At 44.7% G+C, this 22,000-nt stretch overlaps 1 protein-coding gene across 2 annotated transcripts in view; it reads right to left on the reverse strand.

Moving 5' to 3' along the window:
* Nucleotides 1-22,000, reverse strand: part of MYO5B (myosin VB) — a 206,601-nt gene that overhangs the window by 68,582 nt on the left and 116,019 nt on the right. For both annotated transcript variants that reach the window (XM_077283527.1, XM_077283516.1), the window contains exons 6-7: nucleotides 15,025-15,168; nucleotides 4,943-5,024 (exon numbers count right to left, since the gene is read on the reverse strand). In XM_077283527.1, the coding sequence (XP_077139642.1) occupies nucleotides 4,943-5,024; nucleotides 15,025-15,168 (226 nt within the window). The remainder of the gene's footprint in view (nucleotides 1-4,942; nucleotides 5,025-15,024; nucleotides 15,169-22,000) is intronic.

Raw genomic sequence — 22,000 nt, forward strand, 5'->3', positions numbered from 1 at the left:
TACAAGAATATAACTACTATAATACCATGTAAAATATAACTATTAATATATTATAACGAATGCTAAATTTTTAAATCATGAATATAATAGGATTTTCTTTTGCCAAGACAAGTGATTGCTCGGAGAATTGTGCTCTGTCTGCGGAGGCTGCGGATTGCGTCTGAACTGTGGAGACTGATGACTTTTTAGTTTAATTTCACGCTCTCTCTGAAGTTCCTCTCTGTCTTCAGAGTCACCTGAGACGAGGTTTAATTGACTTGACGGGAGAAGAATCACTGTGTATCTTTTACTCCGGCTCTTATCTTTTATATGATTATGTAGAATATTTGCTATTACACAAATTAGTGTAGCGAGTAGGTGGAAAATGAAGACGGGAAGAAAAAAATGAAGCCTGAAGGTACAATTTGGTGTTACAAGTGAGAATGAAAGAGGAGGGAGGTAACAATTTGGAAAGAGCAAAAAGTTTCATGATAATAACCAAAGGTGGAGAGAGAGTCCGTAATGGTCACGAATGGAACCTAAGACAGATGATAAACCAACCCTGGAGTAAAGGGATGGAAAATAGTGACCGGCAAGCTTTACTATCCACGTAAATCAATGGAAAAGGACAACGGAATAAATTTACAGCCACAGATGACCCCCGCTCCATGGATATATTCACAATGGTCACTGTTATGATCTGGTGGCCTAGGAGCAGCATGAGACGTACTCTGGAGAAGGTGGTACCTGTACTGACCGCAGACCCTGAACTTAACACCGCAACTAGAAGTAGCCGTGGAATGTACCTAACACTCCCTAGACATCTCGACACAGCCGGAGGACTAAATACCCCTAGAGATAGAAAAGGGAAAACTATCTTGCCTCAGAGAAAATCCCCAAAGGATAGACAGCCCCCCACAAATATTGACTGTGAGAGGAGAGGGAAATAACATACGCAGACTGAAATCAGGATTTAGCAAAGGAGGCCGCTCTAGCTAAATAGAAAGGACAGGACAGAGTACTATGCGGTCAGTATTAAAACACTAGAAAATATCCACCACAGAAAATACAAAATCTCCACATCTAACTAAAGATATGGAGGGTATATCTGCATCTCCAGAGATACCAGCTTGGCTGAACAAATCCTTATACAGACCAAGCTGGACAAGACAAAACATGGAAATGAACTGAACTATAAGGCCACAGGATGTGGACTGCAAAAAACAAGGCCAGAACTTATCTTTGTTGAAATGAACAGCAAAGCAGGAGAGACCAGGCAGGGATGTGAATCCTCCAGGACCAATGGACAACTGGCACTGACTAAAGGGTCAAGCAAGACTAAATAGCCCAGTCAGAATTGCAAAAAGTGGAAACACCTGATGAATGCTGAAATCCAAAGACAGCAGCACTACCACTTATAACCACCGGAGGGAGCCCAAGAGCAGAATTCACAACAGGTCACATTTAAAACCAGGACCCGAGGACGAGGACCAAGCCGTGGACAGATAGTCAAGGCCGGCTGCTGCAGTGCCCTCCAGGGTAGCCACACAGCATTCTTTGATATTTCTATGGCCAATACTGTGAAGATAGCCACCTTACTATCCTTTCTCCTTCTGAATGGGACAACCAATAGTCTGACCAGGTGTTGTGAATTGGATTATTTGGCTCCCTCTTGTGGTCACTAGCGACATGACACTTTGAGTTTCTTTCCCCTGCTTGGTACCCACCTGGCTCGTTAGTCCAGGGGTGTTGCTATTTAAGCTTCCTGGATTTTCAGTCTGGTGCCTGGCATCGTTGTAATCAGTTCCTTTCTGTTTGCTCCTGTCTGCTGGTCCTGGTTCTTGCAAAATAAGCTAAGTCCTGCTTCCTTGTTTTTTTTGGTTATTTGCATTGCTCTTATTTTTTGTCCAGCTTGCACTAAATGTGATTCCTGATTTTGCTGGAAGCTCTAGGGGGCTGATATTCTCCCCCCGGGTCGTTAGACGGTTCGGGGGTTCTTGAATATCCAGCGTGGAAATTTTGATAGGGTTTTTGCTGACCGTATAAGTCATCTTACTATATTCTGCTATTAGTCAGTGGGCCTCTCTTTGCTAAAAACCTAGTTCATTCTTACGTTTGTCTTTTCTTCTTACCTCACCGTTATTATTTGTTGGGGGCTTGTATCCAACTTTTGGGGTCTTTTCTCTGGAGGCAAGAAAGGTCTATCTTTTCCCTTCTAGGGTTAGTTAGTTCTCCGGCTGGCGCGAGACGTCTAGAACCAACGTAGGTACGTTCCCCGGCTGCTGCTATTTGTGGTGCTAGGATCAGGTATACGGTCAGCCTAGTTACCACTGCCCTATGAGCTGGTTTTTTGTGTTTGCAGACTTGCTAATAACTTTTGAGACCCTCTGCCATTGGGGTCATAACACCAGGTTGGAAAAGTGTTTGTAGAGATACAGACTTCTATTTATCCTGCGGCTATGCCATAAATATATAAGGAAATAGCCTTTGAAAAGCTATCCTGCCAAGCTTAAGTCCAGCCTTACTTTTTACTGACTTCCTATTTCACCTGCATAAGCACTGAAAGGGCGAAACGGAGGGGGAACTAATATGGATGCCTCCTGGGACATCTTAAATGGCTTGTGTCATCCTATTTCTTCTGGAGCACATTGTCCCCCTGCCTCCTGACATTCTGCATGCCGGATGTCGTCGTGCTTCTTAAGAATGACAATTCAGACTAGCGGCTGGGCGGACCACTGGTCCAAACTGAGAGCTTTCCCATGCTGCAAGCAGAGGAAACTTTTGAGAAATGGCAGACCGGATCCACCTTCAAAGGAGAGCAAGCAGGCTCTAAAAGGCAGAGGGCTTGCAAAGCGCATGCTCCTTGCCTAGGAAACCGGCCGCCCCTGAGACTGCAGAAGTAGCTAGTAAACTAGGCAAAAACAGTTCTAAATTCTAGAATTAAAAATCCCTTTATTAAGGAGTACGGGAAAAATTTTAATAAGCGATAAATTGAAACATTGCTTGTTTTTTTTTTTTTTAGAAGTCCTTTGCAAAGTTACCCAAGATGAAACACCGCCTATAAAATCAGAATAATAAAAAAACAAAAAAAAAAGTAAAACAGCACAACAAATCCCTTTTTGAATTGTTTAGTTCTGTAGCTTATACCGCTGCTGAGCTGCAATACCAAGGACAACCAGTGCACAGTGTGGCGCTATTATGCTGCGATTACTTAACACTGGCATTTTTTATGCCAGTCTTAATGCAAAATGGGCTGGAGTAAGATGTGCCGAATTCATTAAGAGGTGTGCGTCCCTTTAATGAATTCGGTGCCTCTTACCTGCCATTTACCACTGTGGGTCCAAAACAATTTTGGTGTAATTTTCATCATCTTTTGGTGTAAATTATGATTAACGTGATCACCGTGTTTGGCCAAGCCCTGTCCCGCCCGGCCTAATTTTCTAAAAAGTTTGATGAGTTGGCCAAGACTGGTGTAAAAACTGCCAAAGGTTGCAAACTTCGATTTCAAACAGATTTACAGTGAAATTCAGGTGAGCACCACTTGATGGATCTAGATTCACGTGCAGTTTTTTTTATTTAGTATTTTGAAGAGCATCAACTCCAAAATCAGCTTCAAATACTCTTTGAAAAATCTTCCTATTCATTTTAATGGAAAATCCATTCTGCTGTTCTTCCAGAAGGTTTCCAGAGAGACTTTTTTCAGATGAGGTTTTCAAAACATCATAGAAAAAAAAATAAAGAAGCGGCATGTCACTTGTTTCAGGAAGATTCCTTGCAGAATCTGCTCCTAATTTGACAAACCATTTCAAATTCCTTTCTCAAAACTGCTTCAGAAAAGAGACAAAATGCCCCTTTTTTGGAGCCTTTTTTAAGTGTTTTCAGCTTTAAGAACTTGTCAAATTTCTCCGCCTGCAAAAGGCTATGTGGGCCTAGCCTAAGAATGGACAGCCCCTTTAACATGTGCACATGGAGACTTTTTAGAAGAGTTTTTGGAGCAGAGCTTCCAGGTTTTTCAGGAGTTTCCAGCTCACTTTCTGCTCCTAAAAAAACATACATTTGCACATACCCTACGGCTATGTGCACACGTAGTTTTTTTTTCCAACAAGTTTTTGAAGCAGAAACTAAGAGGTAAATTCTCAAACTTCCTGCTCAGTTTCAGCTTTGAAAGCCAAGAAAAAAATTAGTCGGTGTGCACGTAACTAAGACAGCATGGGATTAAAAAGAGAACCTGATAGTCAAAGCCTTCATCTAGAAAATGTTCAACTTATCCTAAATTAGGAAGTATTAATGGGGTATTCCCATCTCAAAGACCTTATCCCAATATGTAGCAGGTGTAGTAATAATATTAGCATACATCTCCAATTAGAAAAGTAGCACAGTTCCTCTGATTCGCTAGATCTCTTTTCTCATGTGCAGGCATTGCAGTAGCTTAGGTATCCATGGTGACGACCACTAGCAACTAGCTAACTCACTGTCTGCGTGGTCGTAACCATGGATACCAAAGGTCCTGCAATGCCTGTACATGAACAAAGAGATATAAGCTAATCAGAAGAACTATACTACATTTCTAATTGGAGGTATTTGCTAATATTATTATTATTACACCTACTACATATTGGGATGGGGTCATGGAGATGGGAATACCCTTTTAATGAAAGCGGTGCTGCAAAATACATTGTCGGACCCCTCCCAATTAGATCTCAGCCGGAACACAAACTGCTGAGTGGGCCGTTAATTTACAAGCGGGCTGCCGACCCCCCGGTGAAGCAAGTAAAGCGTTTTATTTGATAGACTTTATCGATAGGGTAAATTATGCGCATTCTGGTATAATTACATCAGAGCTCACATCTGTGGGCCATAATTATTCATTATGACAATCTAATGGATTTTACTGATTTTATTCTCGCATCTAACGGGCCGTTTATGAGCCCCGAAAAGCTGAGTTGTGAAAAAAATGACTTACATAGTGATAAATCGGCAAATTCGGGCAAACCCGAGGAAGCGCAGAGCTGGTAGAAGATGTGATAGTTCCTCTCGTCCTCCGCCTGGGAACGGAACATGGAAGAGTTAGCGTCAAACGGCAATTTACATCTTAACGAGCAAATCATTATCTGAAACAGGTCACTTCACCCATGATCACCACGGCCGTATTCACACACAGCCGACATAGTCAGTGCTGATCAGACTCCTGTATTAGGTTTTAATAATGGCCCCGAATCATCATTTTGTATTTTTTTAACAAATTTTTATTTAGATGTTCTGCTTTTTCTTGTGAATTTTTGCCACTTTTTTTTTTTTCCTTTGCCTCTTTTTTTTTTTTTTTAGGGCAGACTTGGCAAACAGCTTGAAAAAGTTGGGAAAAAAATATATAGCCCGATTATATATCTTACTAGGTTTTGGAGAGCAATTGCCAAAATATTTTTGTAGGGTTTCAAAAAGTTGCAAATGATGAATTAGCTGAAGACATCTGGGTAATGAAACCCATACCGACATTGTCGAGTAAACCCCTAAAAATAATGAGCAGTGAAAGAAACGAGGAAAAGTGGGTTAAATAAAATGAAATCCACAACACAGCGACAGATCACACAATGTCGCCCGACAGACTCCACTGACTTATAACGGGAATGTTGGTTCCACTTAAAGGGAATCTGTCAGCAGAATTTAATCCCTTTAAAACTATGTTTATGACATGTAGCGCTTTCAAAGACTAGTGAAGAAATACCTTTACATGGTCAGTCCGCTCCTCAGTTTCTGAGAAATCAGCTTTTGAATTGATATGCAAAGAAGGAAGAGCTATGGTAGATCTAAAGCCTCTGTCACTCCGGCTCTATTCCCCCCCCCCCATCACTGTAAACTGCGCCCTTTTGCTTGACTGACTGCTCCTTTGCCGGAAATAACACAACATAGAGGATGTCACACAGGCAGGTGGAGGCAGCGGTAGGCGGGGAATAGAGCTGGAGTGACAGAGGCATCAGATCTACCATAGCTCTTCAGCCTCATTTGCATATCAATTCAAACATTGGTTTCTCAATAATAGACTAACAGACTAACTACGTAAAGGTTTTGCTGAACTTGTCTCTGAAAGAGGTACATGCACCTATAGTTTGGGGGTGACATCCTGTTGACAGATTCCCTTTAAGTTATTTTTGGTCTGCCACAAAAAAATAGTAAAACATACTCACCTACCGATCCCTCGATGATCCTCTGCAGTGCTGCTAAGGTTCACTGTTGATCTTCTGGTATCCACTTCCGACAAGAAAAGTTGGATCATTAGGGAAGGGTACATTTTTGGGTCCGGGAAAAGCTAGGTAACTGATTTAAAGCATATCCCTCCGCAGAAAGACCGCTTTAAGGACGCAGTCAGAAGGCCATATAAATCAGAGCGAGATCGGAATACAGTGCACGCACCGGCTGTAAGATCTCCCGACCAGAGAGTGACAGCTTCATGCATTTTCTTGGGAGAGCCGCCAGCCAGTCCATGCACTGCATTCTGATCTTGCTCCAATCTACATCACCGTAATAACGAAGGTCCTCCATAATTGGGCAATATAAGTTAATTGTGAGGTCTCTGAACCTAACTGGCCAGGGAGGACCACATGGTCATAATTATTGGGGACACAAATGGGTGTATGCATATGTTAAGGTAAAGAACCCATACTGCCCTTTGGAAATAAAGACCCGATAACTGGCACAGGGTGCACACTATTAGCTCCCAACTAAGATTCTGTTCACACATCCAATTACGACTCATTCATTCTGAAACATTCTGATTATCTGTTACATCTTCTGAAGAGACTGACGAAGAAGTGATCAGTTGTATTAGTTATGCAAACAGCTACAGAGGGGACAGGTCATTTTTATGGGGTCTGTCTAGGTTTTTAGGTTTTTTTAGAATTTTTTTTTTTCGTTCTGAAAAACAGATATGAAATGGACCTCGTAATAGTTAATGGGGTCCTCTGCTGCGTTCAGTCTGTTCCTATAATGGAATATCTCAGCAGACGTGAACAGATGTGAACACAAGCCTGGAGCAGAATTCCACGGATATCATTGTATTACAGATAAGAAAAATGATATAAAGTTGTTAGTTATATAGAAAACCACCCTGCCGCCATCAGCTCTACCAACCCTTTTCTTCTTTCCCCCTAGAACTTCTTTTTCTTCTCCTTTGTCTCATGCTGTGATTTTTCTTACAAGCTACAGATCATGTTTGTCATAAACCTCCCCTCTCCCTCTATCTGACCACCACCTGCTCACCTTCTCATCCCTGTCCTCCTCACCTGTCACCCATGTCCAGCAACATGCGCACCCCCGCAGAAACCTCGCACACCTAGACACCCACACACTCTCTTGACTCTATTCTACCACTGGCATCCATATCCTCACTCCACGACAGACACTGCCACTAGTTTCTACAATGCCACTCTCATCAGCCATCAACTTGGTCGCCCCTGTCATGTATAGCAGAGTGCGACGAATCAATAGACAACCCTGGCACAATAACACCACTAAAAAGCTTCGGCAAGTATCCAGAATCGCAGAACGGCGTTGGAAGAAAACACATTCGCAAGATGATTTCACTGCACTCAAACAGGCAACACTCGCATTCAAATCAGCTCTCACCTCTGCTAAACAGGCCTACTTCACAACCCTCGTATCTTCTTTATCCCACAACCCCAAACAGTTGTTCAACACTTTTAACTCCCTCCTCCGCCCCCACTGAACCCTCCGACTTCCTTAATCTCTGCTGAGGACTTTGCCACACACTTCAAAATTAAGATAGACCAAACAAGGCAAGTTTTTGTTGTCAAACCACCACAACCCCTTTGTATACCAGACCAATGACCTAATGCCGTAACTTCCCTCTCCAAAATCACTGAAGGACAGCTTGCTCATCTTCTCTCCAAATCACACCTCACCGCTTGTGCGCTTGACCCCATCCCACCTCCTCCCCAACCTCACCACCACACTAATCCCATCCCTAACCCATCTATTCAACTTATCACTAACTTCTGGTACCTTCCCCTCTGCTTTCAAACATGCTACAATCACACCTATCCTCAAAAAGACTTCCCTTGACCCGAGCGCTATGTCCAGCTATCGCCCCATATCTCTGCTTTCATTTGCTTCCAAATTCCTTTAGCAGCACGTCCATGCTGAACTTTCCTCTCACTTTGCATCTAACTCGCTCTTCGACAGCCTACAATCTGGCTTCCGTCAACACCATTCCACTGAGACTGACCTGACCAAAATTACTAACGACTTACTTACAGCCAAAGCTAACAGACAATTCTCTACACTCCTCCTTCTAGACCTGTCCTCTGACCACTGCCTCCTACTACAGATCCTCTCTTCCTTTGGTGTCAAAAACCTTGCCCTATCCTGGATCTCCTCATACCTTACCAACCGCACATTTAGTGTTTCCTACTCCCATACTACATCTTCATCTCGCCCCCTCTCTGTTGGAGTCCCCAATACTCTGTCCTAGGACCCTTACTCTTCTCAATCTATACACTCTGCCTGGGACAACTTGTAAGGTCTTATGGCTTCCAGTACCATCTATATGCTGATGACACTCAGATCTACCTCTCTGGCCCAGATGTCACCTCTCTGCTCTCCTGAATCCCAGTGTGTCTATCAGCCATATCCTCCTTCTTCTCCTCTCGCTTCCTCAAATTCAATGTGGACAAATCTGAACTAATTATCTTTCCTCCATCTTGCATATCTTCCCTACCTGATCTATCTATCACAATAAATGAATTCACACTTTCCCCCGTCGCGATAATCCGCGGCCTCGGAGTAACCCTTGACTCTGCCCTGTCCTTCAAACTGCACATCCAAGCTCTCGCCACCTCCTGTCGCCTCCAGCTCAAAAATATTTCCAGAATCCGTCTTTTCCTCAACCCTCACTCTCCCAAAATGCTTGTGCATGCCCTAATCATCTCTCGCCTCAACTACTGCAACATCCTCCTTTGTGGCCTCCCTGCTAACACTCTCGCACCCCTCCAGTCCATCCTTAACTCTGCTGCCCAACTAATCTCTCTCCTCGCTACACTCCTTGCTTCCCCTCTTTGCAAATCCCTTCACTGGCTCCCAATTTCCCAGCGTATCCAGTTTAAACTACTAACACTGACCTACAAAGCCATCCATAACCTTTCTCCTCTGTATATTTCCAAACTAATCTCTCAATATCTTCCCTCACGTAATCTCCGGTCCTCCCAAGACCACCTCCTCTCCTCCACACTTATTCGCTCCTCACCCAATTGCCTCCAAGACTTCTCCCAAATATCCCCCATCCTCTGGAATTCTGTGCCGCAACACATCCGGTTATCCACCACATTTGGATCCTTCAAACGGAACCTGAAAACCCTCCTCTTCAAAGAAGCTTACAACCTGTAATGACCACACGGCCACCTCAACACCATCGGAGCTACTGCAACCCCCGACCTACTGTCTCCTTCCCCACCATTCTGTAGAATGTAAGCCCGCAAGGGCAGGGTCCTCTCCCCTCTGTACCAGTCTGTCATTGTTACTTTTGTTTACTGTAAGTGATATTTGTATTTTGATGTAACCCCTTCTCGTGTACAGCACCTTGGAATTAATGATGCTATATAAATAAATAATAATCAATATGTTAAATTCTTTCAATAACACTTCAACTTGAAAAAATAATAAATACATCATCTTGTTGCCTTCATCTAAGAAAAGGACAAGTTTTTTTGAAGGTCATTTACCCCTTCACCCCCGGAGCTTTTTCCGTTTTTCCGTTTTCGTTTTTCGTTCCCCTCCTTCCCAGAGCCATAACTTTTTTATTTTTCCGTCAATTTGGCCATGTGAGGGCTTATTTTTTGCGGGACGAGTTGTACTTTTGAACGACATCATTGGTTTTAGCATGTCGTGTACTAGAAAACGGGAAAAAAATTCCAAGTGCAGTGAAATTGCAAAAAAAGTGCAATCCCACACTTGTTTTTTGCTTGCCTATTTTGCTAGGTTCACTAAATGCTAAAACTGACCTGCCATTATGATTCTCCAGGTCACTACGAGTTCATAGACACCTAACATGACTAGGTTATTTTTCACCTAAGTGGTGAAAAAAAATTCCAAACTTTGCAAAAAACAAAACAAAACAAAATTGCGCCATTTTCCGATACTCGTAGCGTCTCCATTTTTCGTGATCTGGGGTCAGGTGAGGGCTTATTTTTTGCGTGCCGAGCTGGCGTTTTTAATGATAGCATTTTGGTGTAGATACGTTCTTTTGATCGCCCGTTATTGCATTTTAATGCAATGTCGTGGCGACCAAAAAAACGTAAATCTGGCGTTTCAAATTTTTTTCTCATTACGCCATTTAGCGATCAGGTTAATGCTTTTTTTTAATTGATAGATCGGGCGATTCTGAACGCGGCGATACCAAATATGTGTAGGTTTTTTTTTTTTTTTATTGATTTATTTTGATTGGGGCGAAAGGGGGGTGATTTAAACTTTTATGTTTTTTTTATTTTTTTCACATTTTTAAAAACTTTTTTTTTTTACTTTTGCCATGCTTCTATAGCCTCCATGGGAGGCTAGAAGCAGGCACAGCCCGATCGGCTCTGCTACATAACAGCGATCATTAGATCGCTGTTATGTAGCTAAAATGCAGGTGTGCTGTGAGCGCCGACCGCAGGGGGGCGCTCACAGCCACCGGCGATCAGTAACCATAGAGGTCTCAAGGACCTCTATGGTTACAATGGAGGAGCATCGCCGACCCCCGATCATGTGACAGGGGTCGGCGATGCGCTCATATCCGGCCGCACGGCCGGATGCGGTAGTTAAATGCCGCTGTCTGCGTTTGACAGCGGCATTTAACTAGTTAATAGCGGCGGGTGATCGCGATTTCACCCGCCACTATTGCGCGCACATGTCAGCTGTAAAAAACAGCTGACATGTCGCGACTTTGATGTGCGCTCACCGCCGGAGCGCACATCAAAGCGGGGGTCCCGACATGTGACGTACTATTCCGTCACATGTCGGGAAGGGGTTAAAAATGATGATGGATTTTTTTTCAAATGTAAATACTAAAAATTAAAATTTAAATTTAGAAGGTGGAGCATTAAAAGTCCTAAAGTGACCCTCCAACCTGGCACTAATAAATGACTATAGGTTTCTCATGTATATTGTCACACTTCTTGGTGGCCTCTGGCTAATCTCTCAGCTGAGACAAACGTTCCAACCCCTCTTCATCACGGCTTGCCCAAAATTCCTGTACAGCGGAGGCATGGTTCAGACTTACCAACGATCCCTGTGCCACTGCAGCAGCCATCATGGGCGCAGAAACTGTAATCCTTTCCCAGCATAGGATGTAAAACTACTATTCATGAGCGAGCATGCGAGGATAAGGTGTTATCTGAGCATGCTCGGGTGCAGACTGAGTGTCTTCGGTGTGCCCGAAAAATATGTTTGAGTTCCAGCGGCTGCATGTCTGATCGACAGCTGCAACACATGCAGGGATTCCTAACAAACGGGTAATCCACGCATGTGTTGAGGCTGTCAGACAGTCGCGAGACATGCAGCCGCGGGGACTCAAGCATATTTTTCGAGCACGGCCGAGTCACTCGGTTAGCACCTGAGCATGCTTAGATAACACCTTATCCAATCATGCTCAGTCATCACTAGAGGCTATGTCTTATGCCAAGGCAAGTTATGGGTTGAGCTCAAGAGCTAAGCCGAATGCAATCAAGGCAGGTGCTGGCTGTGTTATACAGCCAATATCAGACACAAGTAGCAGCGACTGGAGCAAGTCCCGATTGCTGCTGTTTAACCAATTAATGATGGTGTGAACCGATGGGTTGCCATTAGAGATGAACAGATCCATTTGCGGATTCTGACCCAGCGTCCGGGTCAGTAATATCTTACGGCTAAACTAGAGGCCCGCAAATCTATTACCCTCCTGCGCCCCAGGCTGGCGGAACGTTATCTGTGTGACGGGACACAAGCTCTCATGACAAAGCTTCGAATCTTTTTCCACCATTTCTCCCCCACTTGGAATTTTATTTTCAGTTTTCAGCACATTGCACGACTCCATGAACAAGTGGAGTAAAAAACGAAAGCGCAAAAACAGAGATTGGCCACATCGGAAAAGGGTTAATTATTAATGTGTATGTATATATCCACATACTGTATATTTTCTTTACAATTTTGAGCAGACGTCACATCTCACGGTCAAATGACTTTTTTTTTTTTTCAGAATGGTTTCACCAAACTGCAGCAAAGGCAATCCGAAAGTGAGGTGTGAATAGTCCCGTAGTGACTGCACCGTCCATGGATGCCGAAGCCCGAGATCCACAACACAAAACTTAACGCAGTGTGGAAGTTCTGCTCCAGAGACTCGGCCTTGTGCACGGCGGCAGCGATGGCTGCTGCTCCTCACTCGTCCTTGGTCTCATCAAAGGTTTATAAAAAGAAAAAAAAATCAATCTGGCAGAAAAACATGAGACGCTCCATCCCGAGCAGCAGCGGTGAAGGGACATTTGTCTTTCACTGAGAAAGTGACTTCAATCTTCAGATTTTTTTATTTTTTTTTTGGGGGGGGGGGATGGCAGCTGAGATTCTGTCTAGGTTTTATCACTTGGGCAGATGGAAGCAAATCTAATTCAATTACTTTTACGGCAAAGTTTCTTAAAGTTTGCGCCAGGGAAAAGAGAATTAAATTGTGAGCCCTGCAGATAACAGGGACGGATGTGGACAAAAATATCCTGTGTACAACGCTGCAGCATAAGGTGGTGCTATAGAATACTGCCCTGTGTTGACTCAATGGCTGTCCAAAGAACTGTGTGCTCGGATTCATTTTTTGTATAGATAAAAATCCTAGAAGTCTACAAGTGGAAGTAAGCAAAAAATGGTGATAGAAAGATATGAAATACACAGATAGTAGATGGATAGATGAGAGACCGAGAGATATCGGGAGAGATAATTATGTAGTAAGATAGATAATAGATAGATAGATAGATAGATAGATAGATAGATAGATAGATAGATAGATAAATAGATCGATAGATAATAGATGATAAATAGATAGATAATAGATAAAGATAATATATATGAGATAGATAGATATGAGATAGATAGATAGATAGATAGATAGATAATAAATAGATAGATAGATAATAGATAGATAGAGAGAGATAGAGAGATAGAGAGATAGAGAGATAGATAGATAGAGAGATAGATAGATAGATAGATAGATAGATAGATAGATAGATAGATAGATAGATAGATAGATAGATAGATAGATAGATAGATAGATAGATAGATAACACTATGTAACACAATTTTTGTTCCTGGCTTCCAAGTGTAATATTTCAACTGCTTATTTAAAGACTATGGAAAAACATCTCTATTCAGCACAAACTTTGATTTTATGACCACAGGCCATTGTGTCAAAAAAAGGAAATTTTGCCTTTTTTTGTCGCTACACGTTTAGCGATTAGGTTAATCCTTTTTTTTAATTGATAGATCGGGCGATTCTGAACGCGGCAATACCAAATATGTGTAGGTTTGCCTTTTTTTTTTATTGTTTTACTTTGAATGGGGCGAAAGGGGGGTGATTTTTTATATTTTTTAAATGTTTTTTTTATATTTTTAAAAACTTTTTTTTTTTTTTTTTATTTAACTTTTGGAAGTTGCCATGGCTTGATCACCTCTATGTAGCAGAATTACAGCATTGCTATGAGCGCCAACCACATGGTACCCTCTCTGGTACGCACTGTGGAAACTTCTGCACAATTATAGCAGTTTAACAATATTCTCGAAGACCACTCAGTATTGAATATGAATTGCAAATTTTCCCAAAAACAGACAAATTTCTAAATTTCATCACAAAAGCAAAGTTTTTGTGGAACAACAACTATTTTCTATTTGTTTTAGGCATAAAGGGTTAGGAAAACACACTTTGGACCCAGGAACAAAAAATAAATAAAAATTTGTTACATAGTGTAATAGATAGATAGATGATAGATAGATAATAGATAGATGATAGATAGAGATAGATAATATAGATAATAGATAGTAGATAGATAAATAGATAGATAGATAGATAATAGATAGAGATAGATAGATAGATAGATAGATAGATAGATAGATGATAGATAGATGATAGATAGATGATAGATAGATAATAGATAGATAATAGATAGATAGATAGATAGATAATAGATAGATAATAGATAGATAGATAGATAATAGATAGATAATAGATAGATAGATAATAGATAAATAGATAGATAGATAGATGATAGATAGATGATAGATAGATAATAGATAGATAATAGATAGATGATAGATAGATAATAGATAGATAGATATAGATAATATAGATAATAGATAGTAGATAGATAGATGATAGATAGATATAGATAATATAGATAATAGATAGTAGATAGATAAATAGATAGATAATAGATAGATAGATAATAGATAGATAATAGATAGATATAGATAGATAATAGATAGATAGATGATAGATAGATGATAGATAGATAGATAGATAGATAGATAGATAGATAGATAGATAATAGATAGATAATAGAGAGATAAATAATAGATAGATGATAGATAAGAGAGACAGAGAGATAATAAGACAGGTAGATAATGAGAGCTATTGATGGGTAGATATGGCTCAAAAATGTCGGCACTGCAAAATTCAGGTAGAAAAAGAGTGAAGCTGCCTCTGTTTAATCCATGACTGACAGCAGCGACATTTCAGTTCCACCTAGAACCTTTCCCAAGAATGTAATTGAAAAGTTGCTGCCTTAAGTCATGGAATAAAATAAAGGCAGCTTCCCTTTTTTTGTCAGCAGATTTGGAAGTGCTGCCATGTTGTGAGCTACCGGTAGATTTATGGAGGACCTGGGGTTTGCACCCTCTGCCACTACGGTGCTGCTTCAAAAGAAACTTTTTCTAGAAAGACAGAAAAATGTACTTATAATGTTCAGATATTTCGTGCAGTAAAGTTTAGTTAGTGAATTAAAGTTTCTTAATCAAAAGTGCAAGAAAACTCTAGAAGACACCAACCTGGAACACGACCCGTGACTTCTCCAGCAGGTACGTTCTCATATTGGCACCGATGATGTGATATCGCTTGTCAAATCCTATCTGGATGTATTTCCCAAACCGGCTGCTGTTGTCGTTCCGGGTGGTTTTGGCATTCCCGATGGCCTGTATGAGCAAAATGTCAGAGGTGAGCGTGGACCTACAGTCCACGGATGGTCAAAAGGCCAGAAAATAGAATGCAACCTACAGAAAACAGCGCCACCCAGAGTCCACTGAGACAAACTGCACCTCACAAAATAAAACATCCCCAGGTTATTCTTAACGTTCCCAAGAGTAAAACCACGTCAATATAATTACACTCAGACTTGGAGGATTTGGTTTCAGAGCCTTTTCAACAGACTGGTAAATATCAGGGCAAATTTTAGGGACGTTGTAGATCTTATTAGTAGCAGGCTGCATATTATTACCTGTTACAGACGTCACACTTTACAATGCGAACCCTACAAAAACCACAGTTTATGTACACTTATTTCATATTTTTTTATTACTTATGTATAATTATGTACCGTAATATTCATCATGTACAGTTATTTATTACTTAATACTTATGCAGAGTTATTTATTTTTACTTACTATGCACAGTTATTTATTACAATTTATTACTTACCATATGTACAATTATTTTTACTTGCTTAACAAGTAGTTTATTATATATAGTTATTATGTACAGTTATTTACTTATTATGTACATGTGTTATTATGTATTTATTATTATTCATTATGTACCATTATTTATTTAATGTACAGTGAACATGTTTGTATGGATAAATGGCCATAAAAGTCTATGGTCTTTTTATGGTCTTACTAGATGGCAGCCCGATTCTAAAGAATCGGGAGTCTAGAATCCATATATACTTTATTTATTCAAATGTAAGAATAATTTGGTGGGCGGGGACCCTCGGCCTCCGATTTGGTTGGCGGGGCCCCACGGCCTCCGATTTGGTTGGCGGGGCCCCTCGGCCTCCGATTTGGTGGGCGGGGACCCTCGGCCTCCGATTTGGTGGGCGGGGCCCCTCGGCCTCCGATTTGGTTGGTGGGGCCCCTCGGCCTCCGATTTGGTGGGCGGGGACCCTTGACCTCCGATTTGGTGGGCGGGGACCCTCGGCCTCCGCTTTGGTGGGCGGGGCCCCTCGGCCTCCGATTTGGTGTGCGGGGACCCTCGGCCTCCGCTTTGGTGGGCGGGGCCCCTCGGCCTTCGATTTGGTGGGCGGGGCCCCTCGGCCTCCGATTTGGTTGGTGTGGACCCTCGGCCTCCGATTTGGTGGGCGGGGACCCTCGGCCTCCGATTTGGTGGGCGGGGACCCTCGGCCTCCGATGTGGTGGGCGGGGCCCATCGGCCTCCGATGTGGTGGGCGGGGCCCCTCGGCCTTCGATTTGGTGGGCGGGGACCCCGGCCTCCGATTTGGTGGGCGGGGCCCCTCGGCCTCCGATTTGGTGGGCGGGGACCCTCGGACTCCGATTTGGTGGGCGGGGACCCTCTGCCTCCGATTTGGTGGGCGGGGACCCTCGGCCTCCGATTTGGTGGGCGGGGCCCCTCGGCCTCCGATTTGGATGGTGGGGACCCTCGGCCTCCGATTTGGTGGGCGGGGACCCTCGGCCTCCGATTTGGTGGGCGGGGACCCTCGGCCTCCGATTTGGTGGGCGGGGCCCCTCGGCCTCCGATGTGGTGGGCGGGGCCCCTCGGCCTCCGATTTGGTGGGCGGGGACCCTCGGCCTCCGCTTTGGTGGGTGGGGCCCGTCGGCCTCCGATTTGGTGGGCGGGGCCCCTCGGCTTCCGATTTGGATGGTGTGGACCCTCGGCCTCCGATTTGGTGGGCGGGGACCCTCGGCCTCCGATTTGGTGGGCGGGGACCCTCGGCCTCCGATGTGGTGGGCGGGGCTCCTCGGCCTCCGATTTGGAGGGCGGGGACCCCCGGCCTCCGATTTGGTAGGCGGGGCCCCTCGGCCTCCAATTTGGTGGGCGGGGACCCTCGGCCTCCAATTTGGTGGGCGGGGACCCTCGGCCTCCGATTTGGTGGGTGGGGCCCCTCGGCCTCCGATGTGGTAGGCGGGGCCCCTCGGCCTCCGATGTGGTGGGCGGGGCCGCTCGGCCTTCGATTTGGTGGGCAGGGCTCCTCGGCCTCCGATTTGGTTGGCGGGGCCCCTCGGCCTCCGATTTGGTTGGCGGGGCCCCTCGGCCTCCGATTTGGTGTGTGCTCTGCCTGGGGCCACTGTGCTCTGCCTGGGGCCCCATATGCTGCCTGGGGCCCCTGTGCTCTGCCTGGGGCCCCATATGCTGCCTGGGTCCCCTGTGCTCTGCCTGGGGCCCCATATGCTGCCTGGGGCCCCTGTGCTCTGCCTGGGGCCCCTGTGCTCTGCCTGGGGCCCCTGTGCTCTGCCTGGGGCCCCATGTTCTGCCTGGGGCCCCTGTGCTCTGCCTGGGGCCACTGTGCTCTGCCTGGGGCCCCATGTTCTGCCTGGGGCCACTGTGCTCTGCCTGGGGCCCCATAAGCTGCCTGGGGCCCCTGTGCTCTGCCTGGGACCACTGTGCTCTGCCTGGGGCCCCATATGCTGCCTGGGGCCCCTGTGCTCTGCCTGGGGCCACCGTGCTCTGCCTGGGGCCCCATATGCTGCCTGGGGCCACTGTGCTCTGCCTGGGGCCCCATATGCTGCCTGGGGCCCCTGTGCTCTGCCTGGGGCCCCATATGCTGCCTGGGGCCCCTGTGCTCTGCCTGGGGTCACTGTGCTCTGCCTGGGGCCCCATATGCTGCCTGGGGCCCCTGTGCTCTGCCTGGGGCCCCATATGCTGCCTGGGGCCCCTGTGCTCTGCCTGGGGCCCCTGTGCTCTGCCTGGGGCCCCATATGCTGCCTGGGGCCCCTGTGCTCTGCCTGGGGCCCTTGTGCTCTGCCTGGGGCCCCATGTTCTGCCTGGGGCCCCTGTGCTCTGCCTGGGGCCCCATATGCTGCCTGGGGCCCCTGTGCTCTGCCTGGGGCCCCATATGCTGCCTGGGGCCACTGTGCTCTGCCTGGAGCCCCATAGGCTGCCTGGGGCCCCTGTGCTCTGCCTGGGACCACTGTGCTCTGCCTGGGGCCCCATATGCTGCCTGGGGCCCCTGTGCTCTGCCTGGGGCCACTGTGCTCTGTCTGGGGCCCCATATGCTGCCTGGGGCCCCTGTGCTCTGCCTGGGTGTAGGACACTGGTGACGTCACTTATCTCCGGACATTAGCTCCGGACATTAGCTCCGGACATTAGCTCCGGACAAAGCCACGGAAGTTGGCACAAATTGCAGGAAGTAGTATTCTAGGCAATTATATATTAGATGGTTATGGTTATGGTTTATGGTCTTTTTTTTACATTTACGATGGTAACCAGGGTAAACATCGGGTTACTAAGCGCGGCCCTGCACTTAGTAACCCGATGTTTACCCTGGTTACCCGGGGACTTCGACATCGTTGGTCGCTGGAGAGCCGTCTGTGTGACAGCTCTCCAGCGACCACACTACGACTTACCAACGATCACGGCCAGGTCGTATCGCTGGTCGTGATCGTTGGTAAATCGTTTTGTGAGACGGTACCCTAAAGCAAGTTGAAGATGAAAGATCTCTAAAAGGCCTATAGTTAAAAATGACACATTTACTTTGTATTTTAATCAAAAATATATCCATAGTTTCATCTTTTACATTTTAAACATTACAAAATGGAAAATGGGCCGATGCAAAAGTTTGGGCACTCTTGGAGATTTGTGTGCTCAGATAACTTTGACCAAGGTTTCAGACCTTAATTAGCCTGTAAAGGTACCGTCACATTAAGCGACGCTGCAGCGATATAGACAACAATGCCGATCGCTGCAGCGTCGCTGTTTCGTCGTTGTGTGGTCGCTGGAGAGCTGTCACACAGACACCTCTCCAGCGACCAACGATGCTGAAGTCCCCGGGTAACCAGGGTAAACATCAGGTTACTAAGCGCAGGTCCGCGCTTAGTAACCCAATGTTTACCCTGGTTACCAGTGTAAATGTAAAAAAAAAAAAAACACTACATACTTACATTCCGGTGTCTGTCGCGTCCCCCGGCGTCCGCTTCCCTGCACTGTGTAAGCGCCGGCCCTAAAGCAGAGCGGTGACGTCACCGCTGTGCTCTGCTTTACGGCCGGCGCTGACACAGTGCAGGGAAGCGGACGCCGGGGGACGCGACAGACACCGGAATGTAAGTATGTAGTGTTTGGGGTTTTTTTACATTTACACTGGTAACCAGGGTAAACATCGGGTTACTAAGCGCGGCCCTGCGCTTAGTAACCCGATGTTTACCCTGGTTACCAGTGAAGACATCGCTGAATCAGCGTCACACACGCCGACTCAGCGATGTCAGCGGGTGAGCCAGCGACGAAATAAGGTGCTGGCCTTCTAGCTCCGACCAACGATGTCACAGCAGGATCCTGATCGCTGCTGCGTGTCAAACACAACGATATCGCTATCCAGGACACTGCAACGTCACTGATCGCTATCGTTATCGTTGTTAAGTTGTTCAGTGTGAAGGTACCTTTAGGGCTATGGCTTGTTCACTATCATCAGGAACAGTGGAGGTCAAGATAAGGTCTGGAAGACCAAAAATTTCATCGAGAGCTGCTCGTAGGATTGCTAGAGAGGCAAATTCAAACCCCCGTTTGACTGTAAAAGACCTTCAGAAAGATTTTGTAGACTCTGGAGTTGTGGTACATTGTTCTACTGTTCAGAGACACCTGCACAAATATGGTCTTCATGGAAGAGTCATCAGAAGAAAACCTCTCATGCGTCTTCACCATAAAAATTATTGTCAGAAGTATGCAAGAAAACATCTAAACAAGTCTGATGCATTCGGAAACAAGTCCTGTGGACCAATGAGATTAAAATAGAAATATTTGGCCACAATGATCAAAGGTATGTGTGGAGAAAAAAGGGCACAGAATTTCAGGAAAAGAATATCTCGCCAACCATTAAGCATGGGGGTGGATCAAACATACTTTGGGGTTGTGTTGCAGCCAATGGCGCGGGGAACATTTCATGGGTAGAGAGAAGAATGGATTCAATTAAATTTCTACAAATTATTGATGCAAACATAACACCATCTGTAAGAAAGCTTGAAAGTTGAAAAGAGGATGGCTTCTACAAATGGATAATGATCCTGACACACGTTAAAATCCACATTAGACTATCTAAAAAGGTACAAGCTGAAGGTTTTACAATGGCCCTCACAGTCCCCTGATCATTGAAAATCAGTTGCTAGACCTCAAAATAGCACTACATGCAAGAAAACACGGGAATCTTACAGAACTGGAAGAATTTTCCAAGGAAGAATGGATGGAAATCCCTCAAACAAAAATTGAAAGACTCTTGTCTGGCTACAAAAAGCATTTACAAGCTGTGATACTTTCAAAAAGGGGTGCTAGCATGTACTAAAAATACAGGGTGCCCAAACTTTTGCATTGGCCCATTTTCCTTTCTGTAATTTTTGAAATTTCAAAGATTTTTTTTTTTGCCTAAAATATAAAGGAAAGGTGTCATCTTTAACTTTAGGCCTTTTAGACAAATTTTCATCTTCAACTTGCTTAACTGTTCTCAGTAACAGCAATTTTGACCAGGGGTGTCCACATGTCACTGTAGATGGTGATTTGGATAAATGATGGGTCGGTAAGAAGACCAAGATGGCCAAAACAAGAAGTGTTGCAATAGGGGCACTGATGACATCAGGTCTGTAGCACCAATCGTTGACGTATAGGAAGTAAACAAAAAGGATTTGTCTTTGACTTTTTACATGTAATATTCTTACTGAGAATATTGCAGGCAGTTCTTGTTGGGACCCGGATTATACACAGATACGGGACATGCCCTGGATAAGTCATCCTTGATGTCATCTCCTACATCGCTGGATATCTAAATGTTCCATCAAGGAGGCAGAATTACAAAGAAAAATAGCCCCCTAATAGGTAAATCTGAGTTATTAGAGGGGTCCCCTGTTCCGGATCCTCATCTCTTGGCCAGAGTGGCGAGAGTCACACAGAGCATCTCTTGCTCTGGAGGACTTGTCCTGTCCTGTATTACACAGACAACCAATTGATTTGTATGGACATCATGTAATACTACATTTCTCCAGCGGTGGCACTGCAGAGAAACTGAATACTTACTGTCAGGTTTCCTTTCAGATCACAGATGATCACTGGGTCAATGGACTCTTAAAAAGTAGCGAGAGATCTTTTTAAAAGAACAACAATGGCAAAACAAAAAAACTATTTCATTAAAAAAAAGCACAAAGTTTAACAAAATTAGGTTTGCGCTAATTGAATAACTAGTAATAACTTGTGATGAAAATGTCAATACATTCACGGCCTGTGGTGACAGAGCTCGGAAACATGTTTTATCATTTTGCAGCTCATTTTTTTCGCTGAATCAGATGGGTTATCTCAGTGATGCGTCACAATATCGCTTAATTACTTCTTACAATTACAAGTCGCGCTTGCTTTATGGAAATGTGATGCGAAAAAATAAAATTTTATCTGGAAAATAAATTGGAAGTGACTGCGAATAAGGGAAATTTCTGCTCTCGGTTCAGGAAACTTAAGAGGGGTTTTCTGGGACTTGTACACACTGATGACCTAGCCCTGGATAGGTTATCGATTTCCGTGTGCCGGCCCTCGCCGAGAGTGCTCAGTTGTGGAACTGCACAGCACAGCGTAGTCAACAGTATTGTGGTCGCGGCCGACTACTGCACATCCGCCCCGTATAGATTTGAACAGGGACCAACTACGGTCACTATACAGTGGAGAGCTGTGCAGCTCCGCAACTGAGAACTTCCGGCCGACGCAGGCACAGGTAACAGCTGACCGATGCTGGGTGTCGCATTCCCATGATATGATCCACATATTGATGACCCATTCTAAAGATAGGCCATCAATGTAAAAGTTAGAGACAGCCCTGTTGAAAAATTT

This window comes from Ranitomeya variabilis, chromosome 1 (genome assembly GCF_051348905.1).
Source record: "Ranitomeya variabilis isolate aRanVar5 chromosome 1, aRanVar5.hap1, whole genome shotgun sequence".
NCBI classification, from domain to species: Eukaryota; Metazoa; Chordata; class Amphibia; order Anura; family Dendrobatidae; genus Ranitomeya; species Ranitomeya variabilis.